The sequence below is a fragment of the Melozone crissalis genome, unplaced genomic scaffold (genome assembly GCF_028551555.1).
Source record: "Melozone crissalis strain CALT ecotype California unplaced genomic scaffold, PUWL_Pcris_2 ptg000016l_1, whole genome shotgun sequence".
Taxonomy (NCBI): domain Eukaryota; kingdom Metazoa; phylum Chordata; class Aves; order Passeriformes; family Passerellidae; genus Melozone; species Melozone crissalis.
The window spans coordinates 22,016,904-22,040,676 of NW_026535794.1; the positions used below are offsets into that span (position 1 = coordinate 22,016,904).

Sequence of the window (23,773 nt, forward strand, 5' to 3'; positions counted from 1 at the left end):
AAGATTAGACTTGTTAGTGAGGCTACTTTTAGTTGTTGGTGAGGGCAAGCTTTCTTTGTATCTATGCTATTTGCTCTAACTTTTATTTAACACTTTGCAACCCTGCATTAATTAATAAAATACAAATGAGAGAAGCAAAACATCATAGCCAGGTTCCCCCAATGAGAAGTGTATTTGTCTTGACAGATGGATTGGTCTTTCATTCCTTGAAATCCTTGAAAGTACACTTAGATAAGTGTGTGCATGGATACATCTTCACATGGATGTAAATAAGTGCACTTGATACAAAAGCTGGCTTAAATACCAGTTCCAGCATTTCAACATCAAGCAATGGCCAAGTGAGGGTTGCTCATCCAGACTGACTGGAAAAACTGGCATAAGAGCCCATAAAGGCTTGGATAATTAACTTAATTGTCCTTGTAGTCTGACATTGCAGGGTCAAAACCATGCTGATGCTGAGTTTCTGCTGTACCTTCAACTTCCAAGAGATTTATTCACACTTGCCTTCTAGCCTAGACCTGATGTATAAATTTTGTAATTAAAGCTTGTCTAGTATCTATATTTTAAGTAAGTTATTCTGCAGTTGTTGCACACTTCACAGAGTCTTTTCTTTTGCACAAAGTTGAAAAATTCTGAAGGGTAAAATCTTACCATAAAATCTAAAAAAACTGCATAGAAATTGAAGATTATAATAGAGTCTGATTTTCCATGGTCTTCATAGGGAAGATACTATGTCTATGAGACACTTCTTAATTCAGTGTAATTCTCCATGCCATAGGTGTGCAACCTGAACCATGCTGTCATCTGTTTCTAACCACCCACAAGGCACATCTGTCACAGGAAAGAGTTCTTTTGTGTTTGTGGGTAAAGAACTGTCTGAAACAGACAAAAAGAAAACTAAAAACATACATTTTAAGAAAACTATTGAAATGGTCAACAGATAAAGAATAATTCATGTATCTAGCTCTCTCTTCATTCAGAATGAAGGAAATAAAACCTCCTTTCAAAGAGAAAGAAACAGCAGGCACATTGATAGGGAGAAGTGTAAAAGGCTAGTGGGAGAACTGATTGCAGAGCTGATGGGAGTCAATTGGATTGATTTGGAGATTGGATGGGCAGAAGTAATTGCTGAGTATCAGTCAGGGCTCCTGCAGTACCTGTGTCATCACTGTCTCTATCAAAAAATCTGCCACCACTAATTCTCATTCATATGCATAGTTTGAGAAGGGTCTCAGAATAAAAATAGACATAAAAAGGCAAAATAATATTTGTAATAATTATTTAATTGTCGCTCTTATTATTAGGGTTTTTTTACTTTTTGGAGCTAGAGACCCTAGGATCTGAGGAACTGAGCAGTGCTGGAACCAGTTTGAACCTGTGTTTGATGTAAGTCTTGTATTCTGCTTCCAACAATCATCAAAAACAGATGGTTTGGAGAATTGAAATCTCTACTAGCAATAACAGTCTTTCTATCCTTATCACTCATATCTTTAAGTAAAAAGTTGGTATTTATCATACACTTATTTAATGCTCTGATTTGTTTTCACTATGCATGTGAATGCCTAACCCTCTTCAGTGCTGCACAGCCCACAGCCCTTGCCAATGCAGACACCAGCATGGAGAAGTTCTGTGCAAAGGTAAGCTGTAAAATAGATGAGATAAGGTATGAGCTGCATTTGAAAATGGAATTTTAAAAAGCTGAAGGAGAGTGCAGCAGAAATAACGGGATGCTTTGAGAACGCTTGTCCCCAGTCTGAGCAGTGCAGCCAATACAGGCCATCAGCAATCACGCTGTAACAACAGGCAAGTTCCCAAGCAGGGTATGCAGGGGGGCTGGAAAGAGCTGCAGTGGGTGAGACAAACCATAAAGATCAGAGCTGTGATCTCACATGGATACAGGTGTGCAACATGTGGGATCACAAGCTCATTTCCTTCCCTAACCATTTCTACTTCTTCTGTTGTTAACTGTAACAACTATGCAGAGTGTTTTGGTGCATTTTTCCTGTTTATTTTCAATTTTATTCTTTTATACTTGCCTCTCATTTAGAATTGAGGAAGATAGTTTTTAAGTTTTCACCATAAATTGCAACCAATTAGAAAAACAATGTGAGGTAGTAGTAGTAGACACTTGAATAAACCAAAGTCTAAATATATTTGTTTGCTCAATAACTTTTTTTATGTTAATTAGAAAAATAGGGGAAACACTAAAATACTAGCTAATTTTCAAATTGGACCCATTTTGCTTCCAATTTACAAGATTAAAAATGTTTACACCAAGTTGTTACTTGCAATCCAAATCCATTTAAAATTATAAATGCCATGAATATTTCAATGTGGTGTGTAAAGGTAGGAGCAGTCCTATGACTGCAAGAAAACTTTAGATACTTTTCTTCTGCAGTGTTTAATAATCAAAACACATAGACTAATCAGGTGATGCCAATAGCCTGAATGCTGGATTATATATCACCAGCTCACTGGGATGTAGTTAATGTGTTGCTAGGCAGGTAAACAAGTCTGGGTTATGCCTGGCTGCTTGAGAGAAACAATATCTGTGCCTGGCTGGCTTTATTCAGTCACAGAAGAGCAAGGAGAAGCATGGTACAACCCTGCCCACGTACTGCAGAGTCTCACCTGATGGTTCATCAGTCCCTGCACTGGGAATTAAGGCTTCCCATTCCCCAGTATTTCTTACTGCCAAGCAGAGATGGCTCCTCCCTCAGTGTCCTGGGGTTCTTGTGAGCTCATGTTGGCCACAAAGATGCCCAAGGTGTTTGAATGCTTGTAGGGTTTCCTTTTGAGTCCTGGAGTTTCCTCTGGGAGTCAGCTAGGGAAAAGTTAAACACAGCAATGACAAAATGCATTTGTGTATCTGGACCTATGCCCATACATGCATCTGAGGTGGCTCAAAGCATCTCTGAACTGTAGACACAGGTTAATTTTGTGTAGCTATGACAGAACCTTGACTGCCTCTCTTATGGAGAACTGGGGAGAGACAGAACCTGGAAGGCAGAATGGGGAAAGAGCCAGAAAGCTGAGATTGATGGTGGGTCCCCTAGACACTGCTCTAGTGGCTGGCATTAGTGGGAGCAGCAAGGCACAGCTAGATCTGAAAATTTGCTTGTCTCTCTTCATTACTTCCAATTTGTTGTCATAGCTGGGTATTTTGTCTGCATCTAGCAGCACACCAAAAGTCACTACTAAAGCTCTAAGGAGACCATGAAAATACTCAACTGATGAATACTTCATGACAGTATTATATGCTACAAATATTTTAATTGGTTTCATGATATGCCATTTAGTATTAAGTGAAGTGTATCTCCTGCAAAGGAAGTCTATTTTCCTTTGTTAATAATTTTTCAGCTTTTGTGCAAAATGACTGTGCTTTCTTCTTTTCAATCTTCATAAAATAAAAGGCTTTTGCTTTTATCTTCCTTGTACATCTAGGAAGAGGTCTTTTTAATCAATTAAAACCAGTAAGTTTGCACTTTACAAACACAAGCTCTTTACCTGTTGAAGTTTAAACATTTCTGATGGTTTTTGATGGTCTGCTTAGGCTGGTGTGCGTCTGTGGGTTGTGTCTGCAGTACTGGCATGCAGCATTTTGGGGGTTCCTGGATATACCCACATGAACAGCAGAGATGTTGGAAGTACAGATGCCCACAGGGAGCCTTTCTGGGCACTGCAGGTGCCACGTTTGCTGCTGGCTGTCCTGATGTTTCATCCTCCAGTAACTCTCTGTGGCTGAGCATCTGGGGTCAGGAAATTCAAAGATACATTTTTTCACCTTGCTGCTCTATTTTCAGAAGACAACTACACATGTGATAGGCAGCATCTATCAAGTAGTGTAACTGCTGAGCAGTGTCTGCAGAGTGAATTTAAATGCTCTGGGAATATGTCTCATAATTTCAGAAATGCAAAGCTACCTCAGAAATCCACAGTGCAGGACAGGTGCTTAACTCTCACTTTTGGTGAACTTCTCTAGTTGTGGTAAAAGCAAAAGTTACATTTTCATGAAATGCAAAGCACAATCCAGTGCTGTGCTTTGACCTTGCAATGGTCAAACCTGGATAATAATCTCAGGATATCAACTGCACTCTGCTTAAGGTTACTCTGCACTTCACACGTGCTACAAAGTACAGAACAGCAGCCTCTGTGCAGCTACAGTCCCCCTTCCAGGAGAATGCCTAGCAGGGCAGCTTGCTGGCAGAAATTCATACTGTCTCTTTTAAGTGACAATATGAAATGCAAGAAGAGTCAGGATCTAGGCCTCTTCTACTCCATTTGTCTCAATGAAGTGAGGAAAATTGCGATAAAGGAAAGAAGACAGTGAAATTTACAGCTTCTCCAACTCAGTGATTCAATACAGCTCTTTAGTCATTGACCTACTGTTCTTCACTTCCTCTTACATGTTATTATGAGGGGAAAAAATAATTCATAATCACTGGATTAACTTCTCTCCAGGCTACAGGAAAACTTACAGTTGCTTTTTGTTATTGAAAGCTATTGGGTATTGTGCCTTTGTTTTGAGATTTCCTTTCTCTCCTACGCATTACAACTGAATGAAGGTATACTCCTAAAGATCACTTCAAAGTGGAGTGACACGACAGAAACATTTCCCTCTAAACTACAGCAATGGGCTTGACACTGGGAGGTCATACTTGGCCAAGTGTAAATTACAGATTCCATTTCATGCATTTGAATCACAAGTTCTTGTGGCAACTCACAAGTTGTAAAGGACCAAGTGCAGTGGGACGAAGGGTGGCCCCAGGCTAGTGCTCAGATGGAAGGACATTCAGCTTTCTTCTGCTTGGGCAGCAAGATCTTTTACTTGACATGTCACCTGCAAGACACGACAGAGCAAAATATGATGCCACCTCAAATGAAAAAGGGAAAAAAGTAATCCAGATCAAACCTTAAATAGGGCAGAAGCAATAGCTTCCTCACATTAAATTGCTTTCACGGGTGCAAAGATAAGGAGAAGTTACAACTGATGCACCCTATTCTTATGTGGTGTTTGGCAGCACTGCCAAACCAAGCACTCAGAAATTCTAGATCTCATTCAGAAAGCTTGATATGCCCCTGGAAATCGTGACAGTTCAAATACTTAACACAAGTTGCTCTTTATTTGTTTTCCTGGGATAAATCATTACCATTCAATTCCAGGTTTTCTAGAACGGAGCTTGTAGAAATACAGAAGGCTTTGGGAAAAGAGCAAGTGCTGTGAGTGTCCACCAGCCACAGTGCTGGGATTGCCCTGGTGGCCTCAGCAGCCTCCACCAGCAGGCAAATTTTGTTCATAGAGCTTCATTTTGAGTCCTGAAGTTTCCTTTGGGAGTCAATTAGGAAAAAGTTAAACACAGCAATGACAAAGTCCATTTGTGCATCTGGACCTATGCCCATACATGCATCTGAGGTGGATCAAAGCATCTCTGAACTGTAGACACAGGTTAATTTTGTGTAGCTATGACAGAACCTTGACTGCCTCTCTTACGGAGAACTGGGGAGAGGCAGAACCTGGAAGGCAGAAAGGGGAAAGAGCCAGAAAGCTGAGATTGACGGTGGTGTGGTGGGTCCCCCAGACACTGCTCTGTTCTTTGGTGGCTGACATTAGTGGTAGCAGCAAGGCACAGCTAGATCTGAAGTAATTTATTTGCTTTTCTCTCTTCCTTTCTTCCAATGTGTTGCCACAAGCAGCTGGGTATTTTGTCTACTTCTAGCAGCACACCAAGAGTCACTACTAAAAGCTCTAAGGAGACCCATGAAAATAACTCGGGCGTCCGAGTGTTTATGGTGTGAGAAGGAAACGCGGGAAGCCGGCAGGACGCGCTGCCGAGGCCCGGCGCTGCAGGCCCAGCCCCAGGGGCTCCGGGGCCGGACCCGCCGGGGCTGCGCTCGGCTCTCCCGCGGCTCTGGGAGATGGACGGGATCCCCAGGCCGCAGAGGGCCGGCGAAGCAGCGTGGATGCCGGCATGAGGAGTCCAGTGCGGGGCCGGGCCCAGGAGCGCGACGGCCGAGCGTGCCGAGCAGGGCAGGGCAGGGCAGGGCAGGGCAGAGCAGGGCAGGGTAGGGCTGGGCAGGGCATGGAGCGCTCCCCGCCCGGCCCCGCCCCGGTCCCCGCGGGGTGGCGGGAGCGGCCGGGCAGCCCCGGCGGCCGCCGCCTCCTCGTTCCCCGGCTTTGGCGCGGGGAAGGACCGCAGCTAGAGGGAGCTGCTCCGGACCGCGTCTGCCCGTGCGCCCCGGTTCTTTCACAGGCTCCCCCGCCCCTTCCCTCCCTCCTTCCCCCGTGATGGCGGAGGACAGCGAGTCCGCGGCCAGCCAGCAGAGCCTGGAGCTGGATGACCAGGACACCTGCGGCATAGACGGCGACAATGAGGAGGAGACCGAGCACGCCAAGGGGTAGGGGAGCGCTTGGGGAGCGCGCGTGGCTCGGGGAGGCAGCTCCGTGTCCCCCGCCGCGGCAGAGGCCGGGCTGGAGGTGCCCGGGCCGGGCTCCCCTGATGCCCGGCGCGGTCCCTCGTTGGCGCGGGTGTGCTGGGCGCTCCTGCCCGCTGGCGGGCGGCCTGCGCGGCCCGGCCTGGCCCGGCCCGGCTCATCCGCGGCGCCTGCGCCGGGCCGCCGAGCGGCCCCAGCCCGGGCCGCCTCCCGCCGCAGCATGCGGGCGTGGAACGGCCCTGCCGCCCCGCCCGGAGCCCCGCGCCCTTCTGCCCGCAAAGGGAGAGGCGGGAGCCTGGGCCCGGCCCGGCCCGAGGTGAGGGGGCGGCGGGGCTGGCACTTACCCGCCGGACACCGGCCTTGAAATCGCGCCGTATAAGCGAGGGTAAATCCTGCCTTCTTGTTGGCGCTTTTAGGGCTTGGGGGCGTTTCTGCATATTTCTGTCCGTCGGGAAGTCCCCTGCAGCGGGGACATGCCGCCGTGACCTCCGGTGTTCCGGCTGAGCGGCTCCCGCGGGCCGTCCCGCGCCCCTCCGCGCCCACAGCCGCCGCCCGCTCGCTGCGGCCGCGCTGCGCTCCGGGCAGCGCCCGTGCCAGCCTGTCCTGCGGACACTCCTCCTCACCCATTGTCCTCTAGAGATGTTACCTCCAGATCCGCACGCTGTGGAGAGCAGAGCGCGTGTTTTGGCAGGGCAGTAGCCGGGGCAGACGCTGTTGTCTGGTTGTAGTTCCTTCTTCGCTAATCTCGCGTCTCAGATCTTCCCACGCTGAGATCAGGCGGTGTTTCGGTTGCCTGGGGAGCTGATGGGAGAGGCACCAGCCTCGCTGCGGCCCCTGCCACCCGACCGCTGCTGGGCTGGCTGCGGTATCACTGCGTTCAGGCACGAGGTGCCAAGGTTCTAGCTTGCTCTGAAGGCTTTTGGGGCAGGGGAGTGGGAGGAATATGTTTCCAAAGTCGACTTTATTTATTTTTTCTCTTTTTTGAGGGGTTGAAAACGTGATTGCAGAGAAGGCGCTTTGTTGTCGCAGCCAGGAGTGGCTGGAGTAACCTAAAATAGAACTGGGTTAATCTATACAGTGCTACACAAATATCTTCCTCGTGAATTTGTGATTGATCTGCTTGAGAGCTTTCTGTAGGTTACTGATGTTTGAGGATGTACTCTGTTTGTGTCTTCTGCTTCTAGGATTTGGTTGACAACAATCTTAAATGTGGCAGGAGAAATCTAAGGGACTTTGGAAGGCTGACTTGTCTAGAAGGCAGAAGGGGGAAAACTTTGATGCTTGCTGCTCTGTCATTGAGTTAATGGCACACACTAAAATAAACGTGTTAGAAATAATTACAGTAATATAAATCTGGGATATTAAAAGTGACAAAATAGTGTTTTGTTATTTTGGGGCTTTTATTACATTTGCTTCAATGAGTATGTCACAGTTGGTGATTCCCAAATATGTGAAACTAAAGTCCTAAGAGCAGGGAGTTGTTATTTATTGTTCTTCATAGGAACCGACCTGGCATCCTAGTTGGGATTGTTTAATAGCCAGGTAATGATTCAGGTAGTGATTCATGTAATGATAGCCAGATTCAGGTTTGATTCAGGTGATGCCTGTTCAGAATTCATTTTGATTGCGTTCCTACTTCAGTTTCCTCTCCTGTCTGTCTGTCTATCTGTCTGTGTGCGTGCCCGGGCTGTAGCTGCCCTCTGCAGCCTAGCTCTGTGTGTGGCTGTGCTGGGGCTGCTGTGACAGCGAGTGCAGTGTGTAAGGAGCAACCAGGGAACAAAGAATTGCACTTCGGTGTGCTCTGTCACACCTTGCTGCTCTACTCCAACACGTGTCTCACTGCTCTCTAAGGGACACCAGCTGTAGCCTGTATCGTCTTCTACCCAAAACTTGTCTCTGTTGAATATCCCAGATGTATTTTAATGAATGTTTTTTAGTAAGTTTAGTTAAATTAGTGGTAGATCATTCCAGTAGAAAAAGCCTCTTAAGTATTAGTATCTACTGCATGAAGTCTCATATTGACTCTTGGATTACTTTATTTTCCTGTAATCTTTGAAAAATCTTATTTGCTGCTCTTTGTCTGGAGGCTGAAATACTCAAATGAATTCCAGGAGATGAAAGGAAAAATCCCACAGTGGAGCATGCAAGATCTGAGAGATTAACCTATAGTAATAGGAGCCTAATTAATTATTCCCTGTTTTCTCCCTGTCACTGTGTATTAATTCTTGAGGTAACTTTAAAGTTTACTTCAAGCTTTTAGATTAGGTTTTATATACTCAAGCAATTTATGAGCAGTCCAACTACTTGAGACTATGACTGTGTCAACTGACTTGCTGCATTCTGTGTGGTCTCCATTAGTGCTCATCAGTATTTAATCTCATTCTATTTTAACTTGCACTTTTTTAGAGAGAGGCAGAATATTGTGTGTCAGTCTCTACTGGATTGCCATGTAAGTTAAGTTATTTTCGAGATGTTTCTTGACATTTGAAAATAAGTCCTTAGAATATTGCCCACAGGAAAACGTGATTTTTAGATACATATGACTTTTCTGTTTTGTTTTGTTTTAAATTTGCAGGGGTTTTTGTGCTTGAGCACTGAATGAGTGCAGCAGAAAATAACCATTTTGTAGCTCTCAACTGTGAAAATGTCTTTGTCCTCTGATTCTGCTCCTGTTTTTTAGAGGCAGGATTATGTATGTTGTGTGACTCATTGCTGTTTTCCTGTTCTGTAGTTTGCTCCTGCTAGACGCATTATGCTGTATTTGTTCTGTGTTGTAATAAAGTGTGATTTACAAAATATCTTTGTTATTGTATATGTAGAAAAAAATGTTGCACCTGAATCCACCCTGCTAAGTCCAGCCTTATAAGGTCTCTCACATTCTAAATAGCTCCTTATGCTCACTGCCAGAAAGGCCTTGGGCACAAAACATTTAGAGAAAAAGGTATGACCTTTAAACAACTCCCCCAGCCCTCACAAATTATTTGCTTTGAATGTTTTAGTAGTATACCCCTATAATTATTGCTTAAAAAGGCCAACTTTATAATGAATACTACTTCTAGATTTAAAAAAGAAGCAAATATTTTAGGGTTGTGGAAGCATGCTTGGTTTTAGCAGGTGGGTTTTACGGCTTGGAGTACAGATCACAGACTTGAAGGGTGAGGCGGAGGAAACATGCAGATCTGAGGAATGCTCTTGGGTTAGGGTTTCAGGTATTGCTGCTAGGTTTTCATGCTAAAAACCTTGCATTCTCAAGTATTGAAATGTATACAAATGAAATCTTCATGCAGAGAGATTCTTTGTAAGGACAGTTTGTTAGTAAGTGGAATTGGAAGGGCATAGACCCTTCTGGTCAAGACCTTTCTACATTGTCTTTGGAGTGGTGGTTTTTCACAGCAATGAGAAAGCTCTTTGCACCTAAACCTCCTTTTTCTTTATGAACCAATGACAGCCCTAGTATAAATACTGCTTTAAAATTTTTTGAAGTCTTACCCATATACATGAGGCCTGATTTTTGTGATCAAAAAGATCTGTGTAACATCTTCAGAAATGCAGCTTTGCAACTTCACTTACTCGCAGAGAGAGAAGTACTGTGAAGGCAAGAACCCCACACAGGCCTTTGCAGTTTAAAAATAAACATCTGAAGTACATGTTTGGTTTTAAATCTGAGAAATTGCTAACTTAAAATTACCATTCCGTGTAACATAAAACAGATGTTGACATTACAAAAGTCTGTTTCTGCTAAAGCAGAATTTAGTGCTCAAAAAGGAAATTAAAATAATAGTGACAATTAGTCAGTGATAATCTCAAACCAAGGGAACCAAAACAGTTTGACCACCTGAACAGGATAATTGTCATGCTCCTCTGGATTTTTCTGTCTTGGCTTTTCTATGGATTTGCTCTGAGCCTCATAAAGTAAGTTCCTCCACCCTTGCCACACTTCTCCCAAATGCACTAAGTATTCCCATTTTTCAGTTTAGAAAAACCCAATCCAACCAAAACACCACCACATGCAGGGAGAAGCAAAAGTATTTTTTCCCACATCTATGCAAAACACCAGATGTGTGTACATAAGTGGAAAGGTATGTGGGTGGGATCATGGGCTTGCATTTGTGACTTGCAGACAAAATCATCAATCTGTAGGCCTAAGTGACTATCTCAGAGTCCTATCCACAGCCTGTTTCTGGGGCAAGGTTAAGTCATTTTGGGGGAGAATAAGGTCGTTTGACCGTTTTCCTGGCTCAAATGAATTTTGATTTGCATGTCCCTTTTATGCTGGCCTCACCTTTTCCTTTTTCATCAGACTGACAAAATTGTCATTGTGGGTGCAGTTAAAAATATCTTAGACTGTGCCTGTGCTTACATATAGCTGAACCTCAGTGTACAGACTTGCCCTCCTGTCATTAAAGTTCTCCTGGTATAAGTGTGTCTCCACTAGACTGACATAGTCAGTACTTCCAGAAGTCTAACATTGAATGGTTTTCTTTGTATAATCTGTTGTGGTCTGTGTGGCAGGCTGCACTGGGGCAGATGTGTTGATCTGATGTGTGAAAAGGTCGGGTTTCCTGACCTGCCAACTTGTCATGGCAGCACCCTGAGCTCTGTATTGTTTTTCTACTTCCCACATAGGACCTGAGCTCAGACTTGTGTCATTTTACAAGTGCAGGGTAGTTTGGAAAAAGAGATTTCACGCTTAAAGGTCAACTTTCATAAAAATGGGAAACTTTTTTCCTCCCAGCTTCTAAGTGTGAGATATAATTCAGCATGTCATCATATAGATGTGTCTGACCAGACAGAGGAGAATTCAGATCTTAGTCAGCACACAAGAATGTCAGAGGAAAGCTTTTAACCAGAGCCCTTGGTTTCAGTGTTGTTACCTTTGCATATCCTTTGTGCTGTCAAGTCTAGCATAATTGCTACAAGTTGAGCAACCACGTTCCTCCCTTCCCAGCCATTCTCACTCCCAGTTTTAGAGCCTTTCTGTTCTTTTCAAGGCAGAGCATGAGAAGGATAACAAATCCTGAGGTGTTTTTGTTCTGCTTCTGCCCTGATTTGCTTGGTATCTCTGGTTATAACTTGTGTTGGACAAACCTGTTTACTGAGTAGAAGTTTCTGTGTGCTGCCTGCTGCCAAATATCTGGGTTGCAGGCGTGCCTAAATAGTAGGATGAGTAGAACTCTATTTAAATCCTCGTTTTACATTGTGTGGTCTGTAACAGTAAAAAATAAACTGACCCAAGCAGGAGACTGCATAAATAACTGCTCAGAATGATCCCTGGATAACCTGTCAGACAAAGATACCAGAATTTATTTTGCAACAGACAGTGTGAAAGATTTAAACCTGAAGGTCATAAACCAAGGACTGGGATTTTGGAAGATTAAAAAAAAATTAAAAACTAGTAGTGTAGTTTTAAATGCCACATATATTTTACAGCAGTTTACTTCTGTCTTCCTTCTTTCCTTGCTGAAGACTATACATTTCTAAGTGAAAAAGATCTTGAATTGGTCAAAGTACAAGCTACGATTGTCCTGGTAAAAGTACGGTTTGACTGGGGATAACATTAGTAAAGCTTGGCAAAGCTGATTTTTCTCCATAGCTGCCAAGTTTGTTTTTTTTAGCTCAATTGTTCATTATTTCACCAAGCTAAATAAAACATTGACCCTCAGGTAATCCTAGTGAGCAAAATTCCCCTGTGGTGTGTGTGACACTGGATCATCCTGAAAGACAAGAAGACAAGTGAGCTGCACTGGTGCAGTTTGGGGCTCGGTGCCTGCTCAGGGTGTCTGTTAAGAGCAGAGTTTGCTGAAACTCCAAATAGCCTGGTGTTCAGCACAGAAACCCTTGGGAGCCAGCTCAGAGACACAGAGGCATCATTTGTTTGCTATATGTGAGGTGTTACAGGGAAAGACAAGTTTGTGGACAGTTGCAGAAAGTAAAATAAATCCTGCCTTAAATGAATCTCAGCAAAGGTGAAATCACTTCCCCTGGTATTTTTATCTTAGTTTTGCCAGATAGAGGTGGTGAAGTCCTAGGCCTTGTACACATGTGTGAGCTTTTGCTGTTTTGTATTTATAACCACTTGCCAGTCTTTTGGGTCTGTTCTGTGTTTAAATTCTGTACAAAATGTCAGCTTGGTATACAGGCCTTCAGATGGATTTGCATTTTATTCTTTTAAATGAGTCGACACTGTGCTGCCCAGGTGGCCAAGGAAGGCAATGGCACCCTGGCTTGTGTCAGACAAAAGTGTGACCAGCAGGACCAGGGCAGTGATGGACTGGTGAAGCCACACCTTGAATCTGTTTTGAGCCCTTCCCTGGCCTCAAAACCAGAGCTGGAGCATATCCAGAGAAGGGCTGCAAAGCTGGTGAAGAGGCTGAAGAATAAGTCCTGTGAGGAGTGGCTGAGGGAAGTGGTGTTGTTAAACCCGAAGCAAAGGAGGTTCAGGGGGGATCTTACTACTCTTCAACTCCCTGAAAGAAGGTTTTAGCCAAGTGAGAGTTGGCCTCTTCTCCCAGGTAACAAGTGACAGGACAAAAGAAAATGGCCTCAACTTGGATCAGGGGAGATTTAGGTTGAATGTGCTGAAAAATCTCTTCACCAAAGGGATTGTTGAGTATTGTTTAAGGTTCCCCAGGGAAGTGGCAGAGTCACCATCCTTGGGGGTATTGAAAATGTGTAGATGTGGCACTGAGGGATAGATATCATTTAGTGGTGGACTTGGGTTAATGCTGGGCTCAATGATCTTAAAGGAGTTTTCCAGCCTGAGTGCTGTGATTCAATGAAATCGTGATTCATTGTGGATTCATGTAGGTGATCTGGCAGTATGCTTATTCTGCAGCAAAAGATCGTCTCCCTGCATCACTTACACAAGTCCATCTTTTGCTTCTGCAGCCTTCTAGTAAATGCTTTAAATTCTCTTACCTCTCCAGTGTGTTTGGTGTGCTCTGCTGTTGTCCATTGAGTAGCAGCTTGGTCCTGTTCTAGAGGCTGTGGCATTTACAACACTTTCATTCTGGGAGCATAACCCAGTGTAACCTTGAATGTTATGAACTTCTTGAGATTGATCTTTCACTACAGACTATTCTAAAGTACAGTAAGGATCTCACAAAAATCAGTCTTTGCTTAGTTGCATTGTTTGCTTAATTGCAAGCTTTGGGCCTCCCTACTGGAGGGAGGGTGTTTACTTGACAATACCAGCTCAGGCGAGGTACAGATGCTAAGACTTGTCATCATAATCTTGAAAGTGAGCATGTTACAGCAAATCATATATCCCTTGCAAATATGTTGATCGTAATAACTTCAGTTATGTTCTTCTGAGTTTTCTTTCTTGTTGTTTGTCAGTATGATACATGGGGTTTTTTCCCCCTCCAGGATTAAAAGAAACAATTGTTTGTTGCATTGACTCTTTTTCTTTTCCAGTGAAAAACACCCAAGCCCCCAAACTCTGATATCTGTCTTCATTTCCATTATGTGCATATGGCTTTGCTGAGAGATTAGCCTCTTGAAGACAGTTTAGTGTTAATTGACTCATTGCCTCCGTATTTTCATTTTGTCTGAGAGTTGCTAACACATCCCACACTTAGCAAATTCTGATCTAATCTTGATTCTATATCTTGATTATTTTTTTAATAAAAATCCCCTTTAAGAATAATTTAAGTTATCAATAGTCAAAATATATCAGAATCCTCAAGTGTAATTTTTACTTTGTTGCTGGGGCTTTTAAATTAAAGTTAACATCGTTGTGCTTATTGTTTTAAAGCACAAATATTTGGTTAGCTTAATGTTGTCTCTTACTGGGATTTCAGCAAGACTTTCATTGCAGCTTAAGTTAGGAACAAAATTTCCGGAAAACAGAATGTTTCATCTGGATTCTTCTCAAATTCAGATGTGTCTTGTGGTTGAGCATGAAGGAGAAAAAGTGTTGGGGCACTAATAGTTACTGAGTTTCCAAGGAGGTTACTTTCCTCAGTTCCCATACTTGATTGTGTTCCTGCCAACTGTTGAATTTGGTCATTTTGTTTTTGTGCTAGGTAAAAGTCTGGAGAGGAGCACTGGTTTCTATATAGTGTCACAATTTGACATGAATATGTCAAAATGCCTGGTTGTGCTAGTGTCAGAGTATAAAACAAATGAGACAGCACTTGCAGGAAGTTTTTCATCAATGCTCTCAGTTCCCCCCTTCCTTGCTTTTTTTCCGCTGCTTTTTCTTTACATTCAAAGAGCTGATAGATTTTTCATATCAAAATGCTGGCTTTTCCATATTTAACTTTTTTTAAAATTTAAGGCTCAGTGGTATTGATTTTTCTTATTGCACATTCTTTGCATCTCTGGCAGAAGTCCTGGAGGGGATTTGGGAGCGAAGAAGAAGAAAAAGAAGCAGAAGAGAAAAAAGGAGAAACCAAATTCTGGAGGCACCAAATCAGATTCTGCATCTGACTCCCAGGAAATTAAAATTCAACAACCTTCAAAAGTGAGAGCCTGGTTCTGTTTTAATTTGTGCGTGCTTTCTAATTGAATTTTAATTTGCATGTCACTTGTTGTTAAAGTGAGTTGGTAGTTCTGCCTTAGTGTGTGAAATTAAGCAAATGGTTCCTGTCCTGAGCAGAGAGAAGCAAGCCAAGACCTGGTGTTTCAGAGGTGCTATTGCCACCACGGTGGTGTACTGTGAGAAGTGCAGAGGAGTTTTGTCTTTCTCTTTGAGCATTTAGAGCTTGGGCTAGTGACAGCCTCATTGCATAGAATCATAAGAATCATAATCTGTGATGTACTGCTTTTAAATAGATTTTGCATTTGATGAATTGCCTTTAGTTTTTAGCCACCATCTAACTTGGCTTAGTGCAGTTTTGGTCACTTGTGCAGCATGAAGCTCTCTCAGCAGCAGGAGGGAAGGTGGGGCTGCTATGCTAACCAGAGTATCTTTGGGGCAAGCAAGCAGCATGTATTTGTACATAAAATGCATTAATCTTAAATATGGAGATAAGGGCTGAAGAAAAATTTTGCTTTCAGAAAGACCTCCACTATAATTAAGAATGCAAAATTGCTTGTGGGAATGTACAGTCCTTGTGGATTTTCTGATAAAATAGCATTGTCTGTGTGTGCTTTTGTCTATCATGTTCTGAATGAGAAGTGAATAACATGGTGTGGTGCCTTTTTAACATACAGCTTTTATCCCAAGAGAAATCTGAGTGCAAGAACTAAAGTTTGTAAAACTAAGAAAGTTTATGGACTGTTGAGCATATCGAGGTAGTTATATTTGCTTTATCTGATTGTTGTGGAGAATTTTACACCATTATACCAACAGGAGTCTTTGTCCTGTAAGATTTGTCAAGTACATTGGGGCTAGCAACTAATTATTTTAGGGGGAAAAGATTATGTTCTGGCTCATTAGCATAGTGATAGATTTTTGTCTTGTCCCTTTAGATCTTTTCCATGTTACCCTGATTGCTTTGCACAGGCACATTTGGCACAGGGGGCACTTTGTAATATATAGAGAGATCTTAAGTACTTTGCCACATGTTTTGATACTGTCTTTCTGTAAAACATGTCATGAACTGCTAATACAGGAAGGCTGTTGGCAAATGGTGCACAAGTAACCTCACACTCTTACAACTGGCATGAGGTAAATTTTTGTGTTAACATAAAGGCATAGTTCATTGCTACAGTATCCTATGAGTTCCTTGATTTTCTGCCGACAAGGTTATTGTTCCATGTGTTGCCTCTAATTGCATTAAAAGAAAGCTACTTTATAGCTTTTTGCTTTTGTGTGCAAGATTTTAGTCCTGCACCTTGCAGTCCTGCACACCATTTCTCTGATGTGATGTGTGGTGCAAATGTGGAAGCCTAGCCTTGTTCCAAGTTGTGTGCTTAGAGTGGCACTGTTCATGATTATTTTACTGACACAAGTTTAGTCGGTTCATTAGTAACTCACAAAATTTTCTATTTTATTGGCATAAAGAAGTTCTTATATAAGATTTTCTTTCAAGGTCTAGGCAACTAAACCACTTTACTCTTCTTTTATGGCTTTCACTTTTCTCTAGTTACAAATGCATCAACATTGCCTGGGGGGTTATTGTGCCTTCGCTGCTGTGTTGCAGGTCTGTCTTAGACAACTATTCTGTTACAGATTTTTTGAAAGCATCTTAGACTGCTGATCTGGATCTGTGTGGAAAAGTATATTTATTTTTTCTGCTACTCAAGTAATACTTAAATTTTGTATTCATGTGCTGTATGAAATTTAATACAGAAAACAGACTTCTAGTGTTTGCTTGCTCTTGGTTGAAAAGATTATATTTTAGGGGAGAATGACATTGCAGACCTTACCTCTAAGAGACTATATACAAGATCATCAGGCAGAACTCAGTGGGGCTCATTGAAAAGGATTTTGAAAAAGGATTTTGAGGTCATGTGAGTTTGTAAACAGATCTGTCGGTCTGGGGATGAGTAGAGCAGAACAGTGAGTCTCCTTGGCTTCTGCCTTCCTCATGTGTGGTGGTAGTGATAGCAGACCTTTTGAACTCTGGTGTGAGTGTAGTCATAGCAGTAAAGGATTGTTAGCATTGTATGCTTACAGTGACCTTGAGGATACTTCACTGCCCATCTCACAAGACTTCCATCTCTCCCTATCACAAGTTCCAGTGATGTGGGCTGTCCACACTGACACAAAGAAAGCTTGCCATATCTGCAGTCTCATCAGTCATTATTCTAGCCACTAGTGGCCTACACAACCTAGTCACAGGATAATGGATTGGAAGGGCCATCTGAAGGTTTTTTGACCTACCTGCTGCTTAGAGCAAGGCCAGCTAGATCAGGTTGCTTGGTCTCCAAGGATGGAGACTCCACAATCTTTGTGGGTAATTTATTCTGGTGTTTGACTACAGCTTTCAGTTTAAAAAAAAAAAAAGTAATTCCTTATATCTAAATGGATTTTGCTGGTTTGCAACTTGTCTCCTTTGCTTCTTGTCCTATCACTCTGTTCCTCTGAAAAGATTTGGCTCAGCTTTCTTTATACCCTCCCATTAGGCAGTAATAAGATTTATCCTACTCCCTCAACCTTCTATTCTTAAGGCTGAGCAAATCAATGTCTCTCATCCTCTTCTCCTTGTGTGTGATGTGCCTCAGCCCCCATTTATCTTGGTGCCCTCCAGAAAACTTGTAGCAGTCTGTCAATGTTCTCCTTGTAATGGAGAACCCCAAACTGCAAGGTGTGACCTCAGGGATGCCAGATAAAGGGGAAGACTTCCTGGCCATCTCACTGGTACTGCCTAGTATGCAGCTGTCCTTTGCTGGCCAGCAGTCTGCTGGCTCATGGCCAGCCCTCTGCCCACCTGAACCTCCAAGTTTTTTTCTGCAAGCTGCTTCCTAGGCAGTCCATGCTGGCTTTGCATGGGCTTTTTCTATCCCAAATGGAGGACTTTGTATTTGCCTTTGTCAAACTTGATTAAGTTTCTTTTTCCAGCTTGTCAGAGTAGCTTTGAATAGCTGCTCTGTGGTTCAGCATATCAACAATTCTAGAAATTCTTCTTCTAGGTATCATCTGTGCACTTGCAGAGAAAGTACTCTTTGTCAAATCCAGATCATTAAACAGTGTTGATCCCTGAGTCCTCCCCCTTGCATTCTTGAAAACAGGGATGACATTTCCCTTAATCCATTTATAGGAAACTTCCACCAATTGCTATTTTAAACTTAGTAGATGTTAGTTGCACTAACATCAACCAGTTCCCTTAGCATCCTTACATGCATTTGGTCTGTTTTCAGGGACCTATTCATGATTAGTTTGCTGCAGTGCACAGGGACATCCAAGGCCTGAGGCCATCAACAAAACTGAGGCAAAACCACCATTTCCTACCTCAGCCCCACTGCGCAACAGGGCTGTCTTTGCTGTGAAGAGATATTTGCCCTAAACTGAAATTAAACAAAAGAGCTGGTTTTTGTTTTTCTAATTCATGTGAAGTTCTGTGCAGGTTTTCCTTGCTTTCTATTGAAGGAAAACAAAAAGTGTTAAAAGTAAACTTCTTAGTCAGACTGATGTCTGGGTGTTTTGAAGTGAAAGGAATTCCCCCTGATGTCCCTATCCATGATCTATTTAGTACCTGAACATTAATGGGTTACTTACTATTATGGTAGTAAGATCTTTCTTAGGAACTTTTTTTTTATTTTCTGCTTTTTTAATGTAGAAGACATATTATAGACTTTAAATAAATATACAGAATAAATTACAGTGTGTCAGCATTTATTTATGATTTCATGATGTACTGATGAGACTTCAGAATTTATCTAGTGGCATTAGTAATTTATGTCTCTGTTATCCTGATCTAGAAATAAGGTAGGCTTTTTAGGCTGGAACAGTGTTGTTCTAAAGTGTATAAACATGTTAATTCACAGTTACTCAGCTGACAGGTGTTGAAGGCACACTTGCATGTGAAATGTGCAATACTTAAACATTAGGCATTTTGTTTCATTAATTTAGATAATAAAAGTTTATTTTAAATAGTAAGTGATGGGCCGCTTGAGCTCCAGGCACAAAGTTTTGCTCTTTTTGTGATTGACGATACTAGAGGCTGATCATCCAAATTATGCTTCATTATTACATTTATTTTATGGTGGTTTTTCAACTTATGAATCCTAGAAAGAAAGTGAAATATGGAAATAGTAGTCCTTTGCTATTCAGTTAAAAAAAACCAAAACAGTCTGGCTTGAAATCTCTGTGCAGAATTGCTTAAAATTTTCCAGTACATTTGAGACTTCTTTCAGATGCATTATTGCACTGCAGTCTAGGGAAACCTGAGCACAAGCATGCTGTTGGTATGCCTCAGAACAAGACTTACCACTAGGAAGATAACAAAAAAAAGAGATTTAAAAAGAGAGGGAATAATCCTTTAGATTTAGAGGCCTGTTACCATTATTCCGCTGTCCTTTGCAAGAAAAATTCTTATTCCTGTTACATTTTCATAGAGTGATCAAAAAACTCCATGTGTACCAATGGTACCTTTATTGTTAAAAACCTAAACTGACCCTTTTTTATATTTTATTGTGTTTTACCGGGAGAACAGGGACTGTAAGAGGCATTTTTTATTGTGATACACTATCCTCTCTTAATGCTGCTGTATTTGTGTTTAAAATGTTCATGTTTCTTGGTTAAGTGCAAGTACTGCTGACAACTATTTTGTTCATTTGTTGCCCACCTTTTTTCCACCCTCCTGTCTACAAATGTGAGTAAACTAACCATGATGAGAAGAATACCTGTGAGAATAGGTAACAGTAAAAGAAATTAACATGTTTGTACAGCTATTCATGAAGTAAACGTACTCAATAAGCTTCTGTTCTGTTTGTCTATTTGTGCAGAATCCAGCCATTCCAATGCAGAAGCTTCAAGACATCCAGAGAGCAATGGAGCTGCTCTCTGCATGCCAAGGCCCAGCAAAGAATATTGATGAGGCTGCCAAACGTAAATACCAGTTTTGGGATACACAACCTGTTCCTAAACTTAGTAAGTTTAACTGGATCTGTGTGAAAGAGCTGTCTTATGATCGCTAAAGAAATGTTGTGCTAGCTCTGTGACATGTTCTCTAAAATAGGTAAAAAGTTGGACTCTGTGTGGTAGGGATCCTTAGTCTTTTGTGTAGTTTATGTGCAGTTCTTGATGCTTTCCAGGGAAGTGGTTGTCTTCCCCACAGATAATGTGCAAGATACAGTGTTAATAAGTCTCATTCTGATGTCCTCTGGAAAAATGAGAAATGCTATTGAAATAGCATTCTTTTGTGTATTTTAGGTCTGAAATATTGAACAATAGAACATAGAAGTCTTTTTCACTTTAGGAGAAGTAAGAACTCTTAGGTGGTGACAAAGAGTAAACTTTAATTTTTTTATTAGTAGTATTTGTTTTGTTTGTTTATTTGTATTTCCTTAATTTTTTTTCAATAAATGGATTTGCTATCACAGAAGCAATGCCTCTCCTGCCATAGGTTGCACTGTTTTCATACAGCTTTAAGTAGACAGTGGCACTTGTCAGATACACAGCCTCTTTCTCTGCTGTGTGTTCATGTTCTCCTCCACAATGTACACTACCTTGAAGACATGCTTTCTCAGATTCTGCTCTCTGTTCTTGATTCCAAGTGAGATAATGAGGTGATCTCTCCTTGCCTTTAAATTTATAATGAATTTGACAAATTATTTTTATGTTGATCTGATCCCTGATAGCGCAGTTGGTAAATCTCATTGTTGGAGGAAGTAGTTGCTGACTATCTTGTGTTTTCTGTGTTGCTTTCTGAACCTTCTTTTTCTACTTTCATTATCTTCAAGGGAAGCATTTACAGCTTTTCAGTGTGAACATAGCTTGGGGTCCCCACAGGTAAAACATTCTCAGAACAGTAACTGGTGCTGCACTATCCTATAGATTTCTCTCCATTGCACTGGAGACTGGTATAGAATAAGCAGAAATAAGGTAGAGTCTAAAGCACAGCAGCACTCTGCTCACTCTCTCTCCACAGGCAGCTTTTCACATTAATCCATGGCTATAGCTTAATCTGCATCAGTCTCATTTCTTCCTGACTTTTCTTGCATAGAGAAGTCCAGAGCAGAGCCCCTGGATACAGTATTTTCCTCTGGACTGGATTGAACTGAACTGACCTGCCATGGCTTTTCTCTGTACAAACACTATCCAAATACCTGCATAAAGTAACGGTGGTAATCATCACCAGCAATCCAGCCTAAGTGGAGAAAGACCCTAGCCAAAATCAGTTAAAGTGTAAATCAGAAAAGGCTCTGGCCATAGTCAAGGTTTTCCAGAGCTAGTTCAGGTGTCTGTGCAGTAGTGCAGGAGTTCAGTTCAGGCTAATCAATGTATCTTTCAGCACTTAGAGGGGAGAGTCTGTCACTTGCCAGGCTAAAAAGGCCCATACAGTGGCTCAGAAAATTATTTGTTAGTGTTGTTCAGTGGAAATATGTTTCATTGAATTTGGTCAGTGAGGTTTTGTCCAACAGTCTCTATGAATTTCTTCTAAATCCCACAGATTTTTTAGGCTATTCTTTATCTGCTGAATGAACAGATTATGAAGTCATCACTAGTTGATATGCTTTATGTGTTTAGGTGGAAAAAATAACTTATCAATTCAAGAAAATGTTGTCAGGATCTTTGCATTAAACTCACTTCAGAATCCTCTGGCCTTCAAGTTAAAACTTTTAGCAATAGGTCCTTTAGTTATGTCAAACCTGCCATTTAGTGGCAGTAATATTTGGGCTGTTGATACTTTTTAGAGTTTGCTTAAAAATGCTAATAATTACGATCTTCCAAATTGGATGGCAGGCCATAACTATTAGTCAGGATTGTGCATCATGTGGAAAAATTCGTACTCAAAGGAAAATTGACTGTCTAGTTTGATGATTGCTGACAGCACAGTTGAGTGTTTACAGGTAAGAATCAGAGAGAAGGCCAACAGGGCAGGTGCCATGGTGTGAGTCAGTTCTAGACCTCTGAGCCAGGATGAAGTGGCAAATGAAATATTCTTTAAACATCTGGCAGAAGTCTCACAATCACTTGCCTTTGTTCTCATTGGGACTTCAACGTACGTAGGATTTACTACAGTTATAAGAGTGACTTAATTATAGATTCTTAATTATAGATTCTAGATAACAGCATTCCTTCTATATTCAACTCACGTTGCACACAGGCACAGAGTTGTTTACATGCCACTGTGTTCAAAGGTGCCTGTTAAAAATTCCCCTTGAGCCCAGTGACATACATTGAGTCCCTTGCATTTGTCAGCAGGCAGGGGCTGAGCTTTGAGGAGTGGAGGGTGTCACTGCAGGCCTCATGCTCAGCAGGTCTTCAGAGCATCACAGCCTTGAGAGTATGCAAGAGATCCCTCTCAGAGGGAGGAGCTGGTGCAGCCCACTGTGGTCCAGGGCACTGTAAAGGGTCTCACTTAGGGCCACTCTTCATAGGATTGCCAGATAATTGGCTTTAATCATCAGTAAGTTTCCCTCATGGCGGTAACCCATGTTGGTAACTGCTTTTTGAAAAAAAAAAAAGCTGAAAAATCCCATCCAGTAACACTGATACCAATATCACTTGGGCTACAGTTTAGGTAAATGGTGTTCCAAGGCTGTCAGGGAATAGCTGGTTATTAGGGAATAACTGCTTATCCCTTGTTCCCCACCTTGTTCAGGCAAATGATGATCCTGATACAGTCAGTGTCACTCCCACCTTTACTGTGCAGGAGTTCCTGTTAACAGTCAAGGGACATTTCACTGCCCAGCTGGTTTGGTCAAGGCTTACTGGGAACTCTTAGAGCAGGCCCAAGGATGAATGCAGAGATGCACCACCAAAGGGACTGCAAGGATGCTGAGGGTTATGCAGGGAGAAAATCAGGAGGTCCAAAGCCTGACAGTGAAATCTGACTTAAAGGACAACGCTAAAAGAAAGACATTGAGGTGCTGGATTGAGTCCAGGGGGGGACAACAAAACTGGTGAAGGGTCTGGAGCACAAGTCTGATGGGGAGTGGCTGAGGGAGCTAGGGTTGTTTAGCCTGGAGAAAAGGAGGCTCAGGGGAGACCTTATCACTCTACAACTCCCTGAAATGAGGTTGTGGCCAGGTGGGGGTCAGCCTCTTCTCACGGCTAACAAGTGCTAGGACAAGGGGAAACTACCTCAAGGGGAGCTGTGCCAGGGAGATTAAGATGGGATGTTAGGAAAAATCTGTTCACTGAAGGATGGCTGAGAATTGGAAGAGGCTCCCTTGGGAAGTAGTGGGGTCACCATCCCTGGAGGTATTGAAAAGATATGTAAATATGATGGCTAGGAACGTGGTTTAGTGGTGGGCTTGGCAGTGTAAGGTTAGTGATTGGACTGATCTTACAGGTCTTTTCCAATTTGTATGATTTAGTAGGTGCTGGTCCTTAGAAGAGGAACAGCTGCAGCTTATTAGTGTATGCTGAGGACTGGTGCTGTAAAGTAAGGGAGGAGAAGAAAGCATGCCTTCAAGTAGGATTTTAGGAATACATTTCACATGCCAACAGTATCTCTGAAATGCCCTCAGTTTGCTATGTCACTGCTCCTGAGTAATCCTGTTGAGTTCAGGTCTGTTCAAGTCAGCAGTAAACAGGATCTGAGCCACAGGTTGTCAGCTGTGAGTACATGTTCTCATGATGAGGCTGTGGAGCTCAAGGCTGGCTAAAAGCTGTGCATGTGCTGATAAGTTGTTGTCACTTGTGTTATGAAATGCAGGGTATCAGTTGAGATGGAGTGGTTCTGTGCATATCTATAAATATTATGATGAGACAGTCATTAGTCTGAAAGTGGTCTATGAGAATGAGAAGTAGTGTAAACTAATAATACTAATTTTTTCA

General features: G+C 42.3%; 1 protein-coding gene and 1 long non-coding RNA gene across 3 annotated transcripts in view; one reads left to right on the forward strand and one right to left on the reverse strand.

Annotated features, from left to right (window-relative positions):
* Positions 1 to 2,203: 2,203 nt before the first annotated feature.
* On the reverse strand, positions 2,204 to 6,870 carry LOC128935393 (uncharacterized). The gene is made up of 3 exons (XR_008482943.1): positions 6,777 to 6,870; positions 4,725 to 4,840; positions 2,204 to 2,824 (listed from the first exon to the last, which is right to left on the reverse strand). It is a non-coding gene; the product is annotated as an uncharacterized LOC128935393 (long non-coding RNA).
* The window catches only part of NMT2 (N-myristoyltransferase 2), a 31,101-nt gene continuing 13,576 nt past the window's right edge, over positions 6,249 to 23,773 (forward strand). The window contains exons 1-3 of one of the 2 annotated variants that reach the window (XM_054273728.1): positions 6,249 to 6,396; positions 14,764 to 14,899; positions 19,771 to 19,915. In XM_054273728.1, coding sequence (XP_054129703.1) covers positions 6,287 to 6,396; positions 14,764 to 14,899; positions 19,771 to 19,915 — 391 coding nt within the window. In that variant the 5' untranslated portion in view covers positions 6,249 to 6,286. Of the gene's footprint in view, positions 6,397 to 7,183; positions 7,329 to 14,763; positions 14,900 to 19,770; positions 19,916 to 23,773 lie in introns of those variants that run through there. The other variant, XM_054273729.1, reaches the window with a different exon arrangement.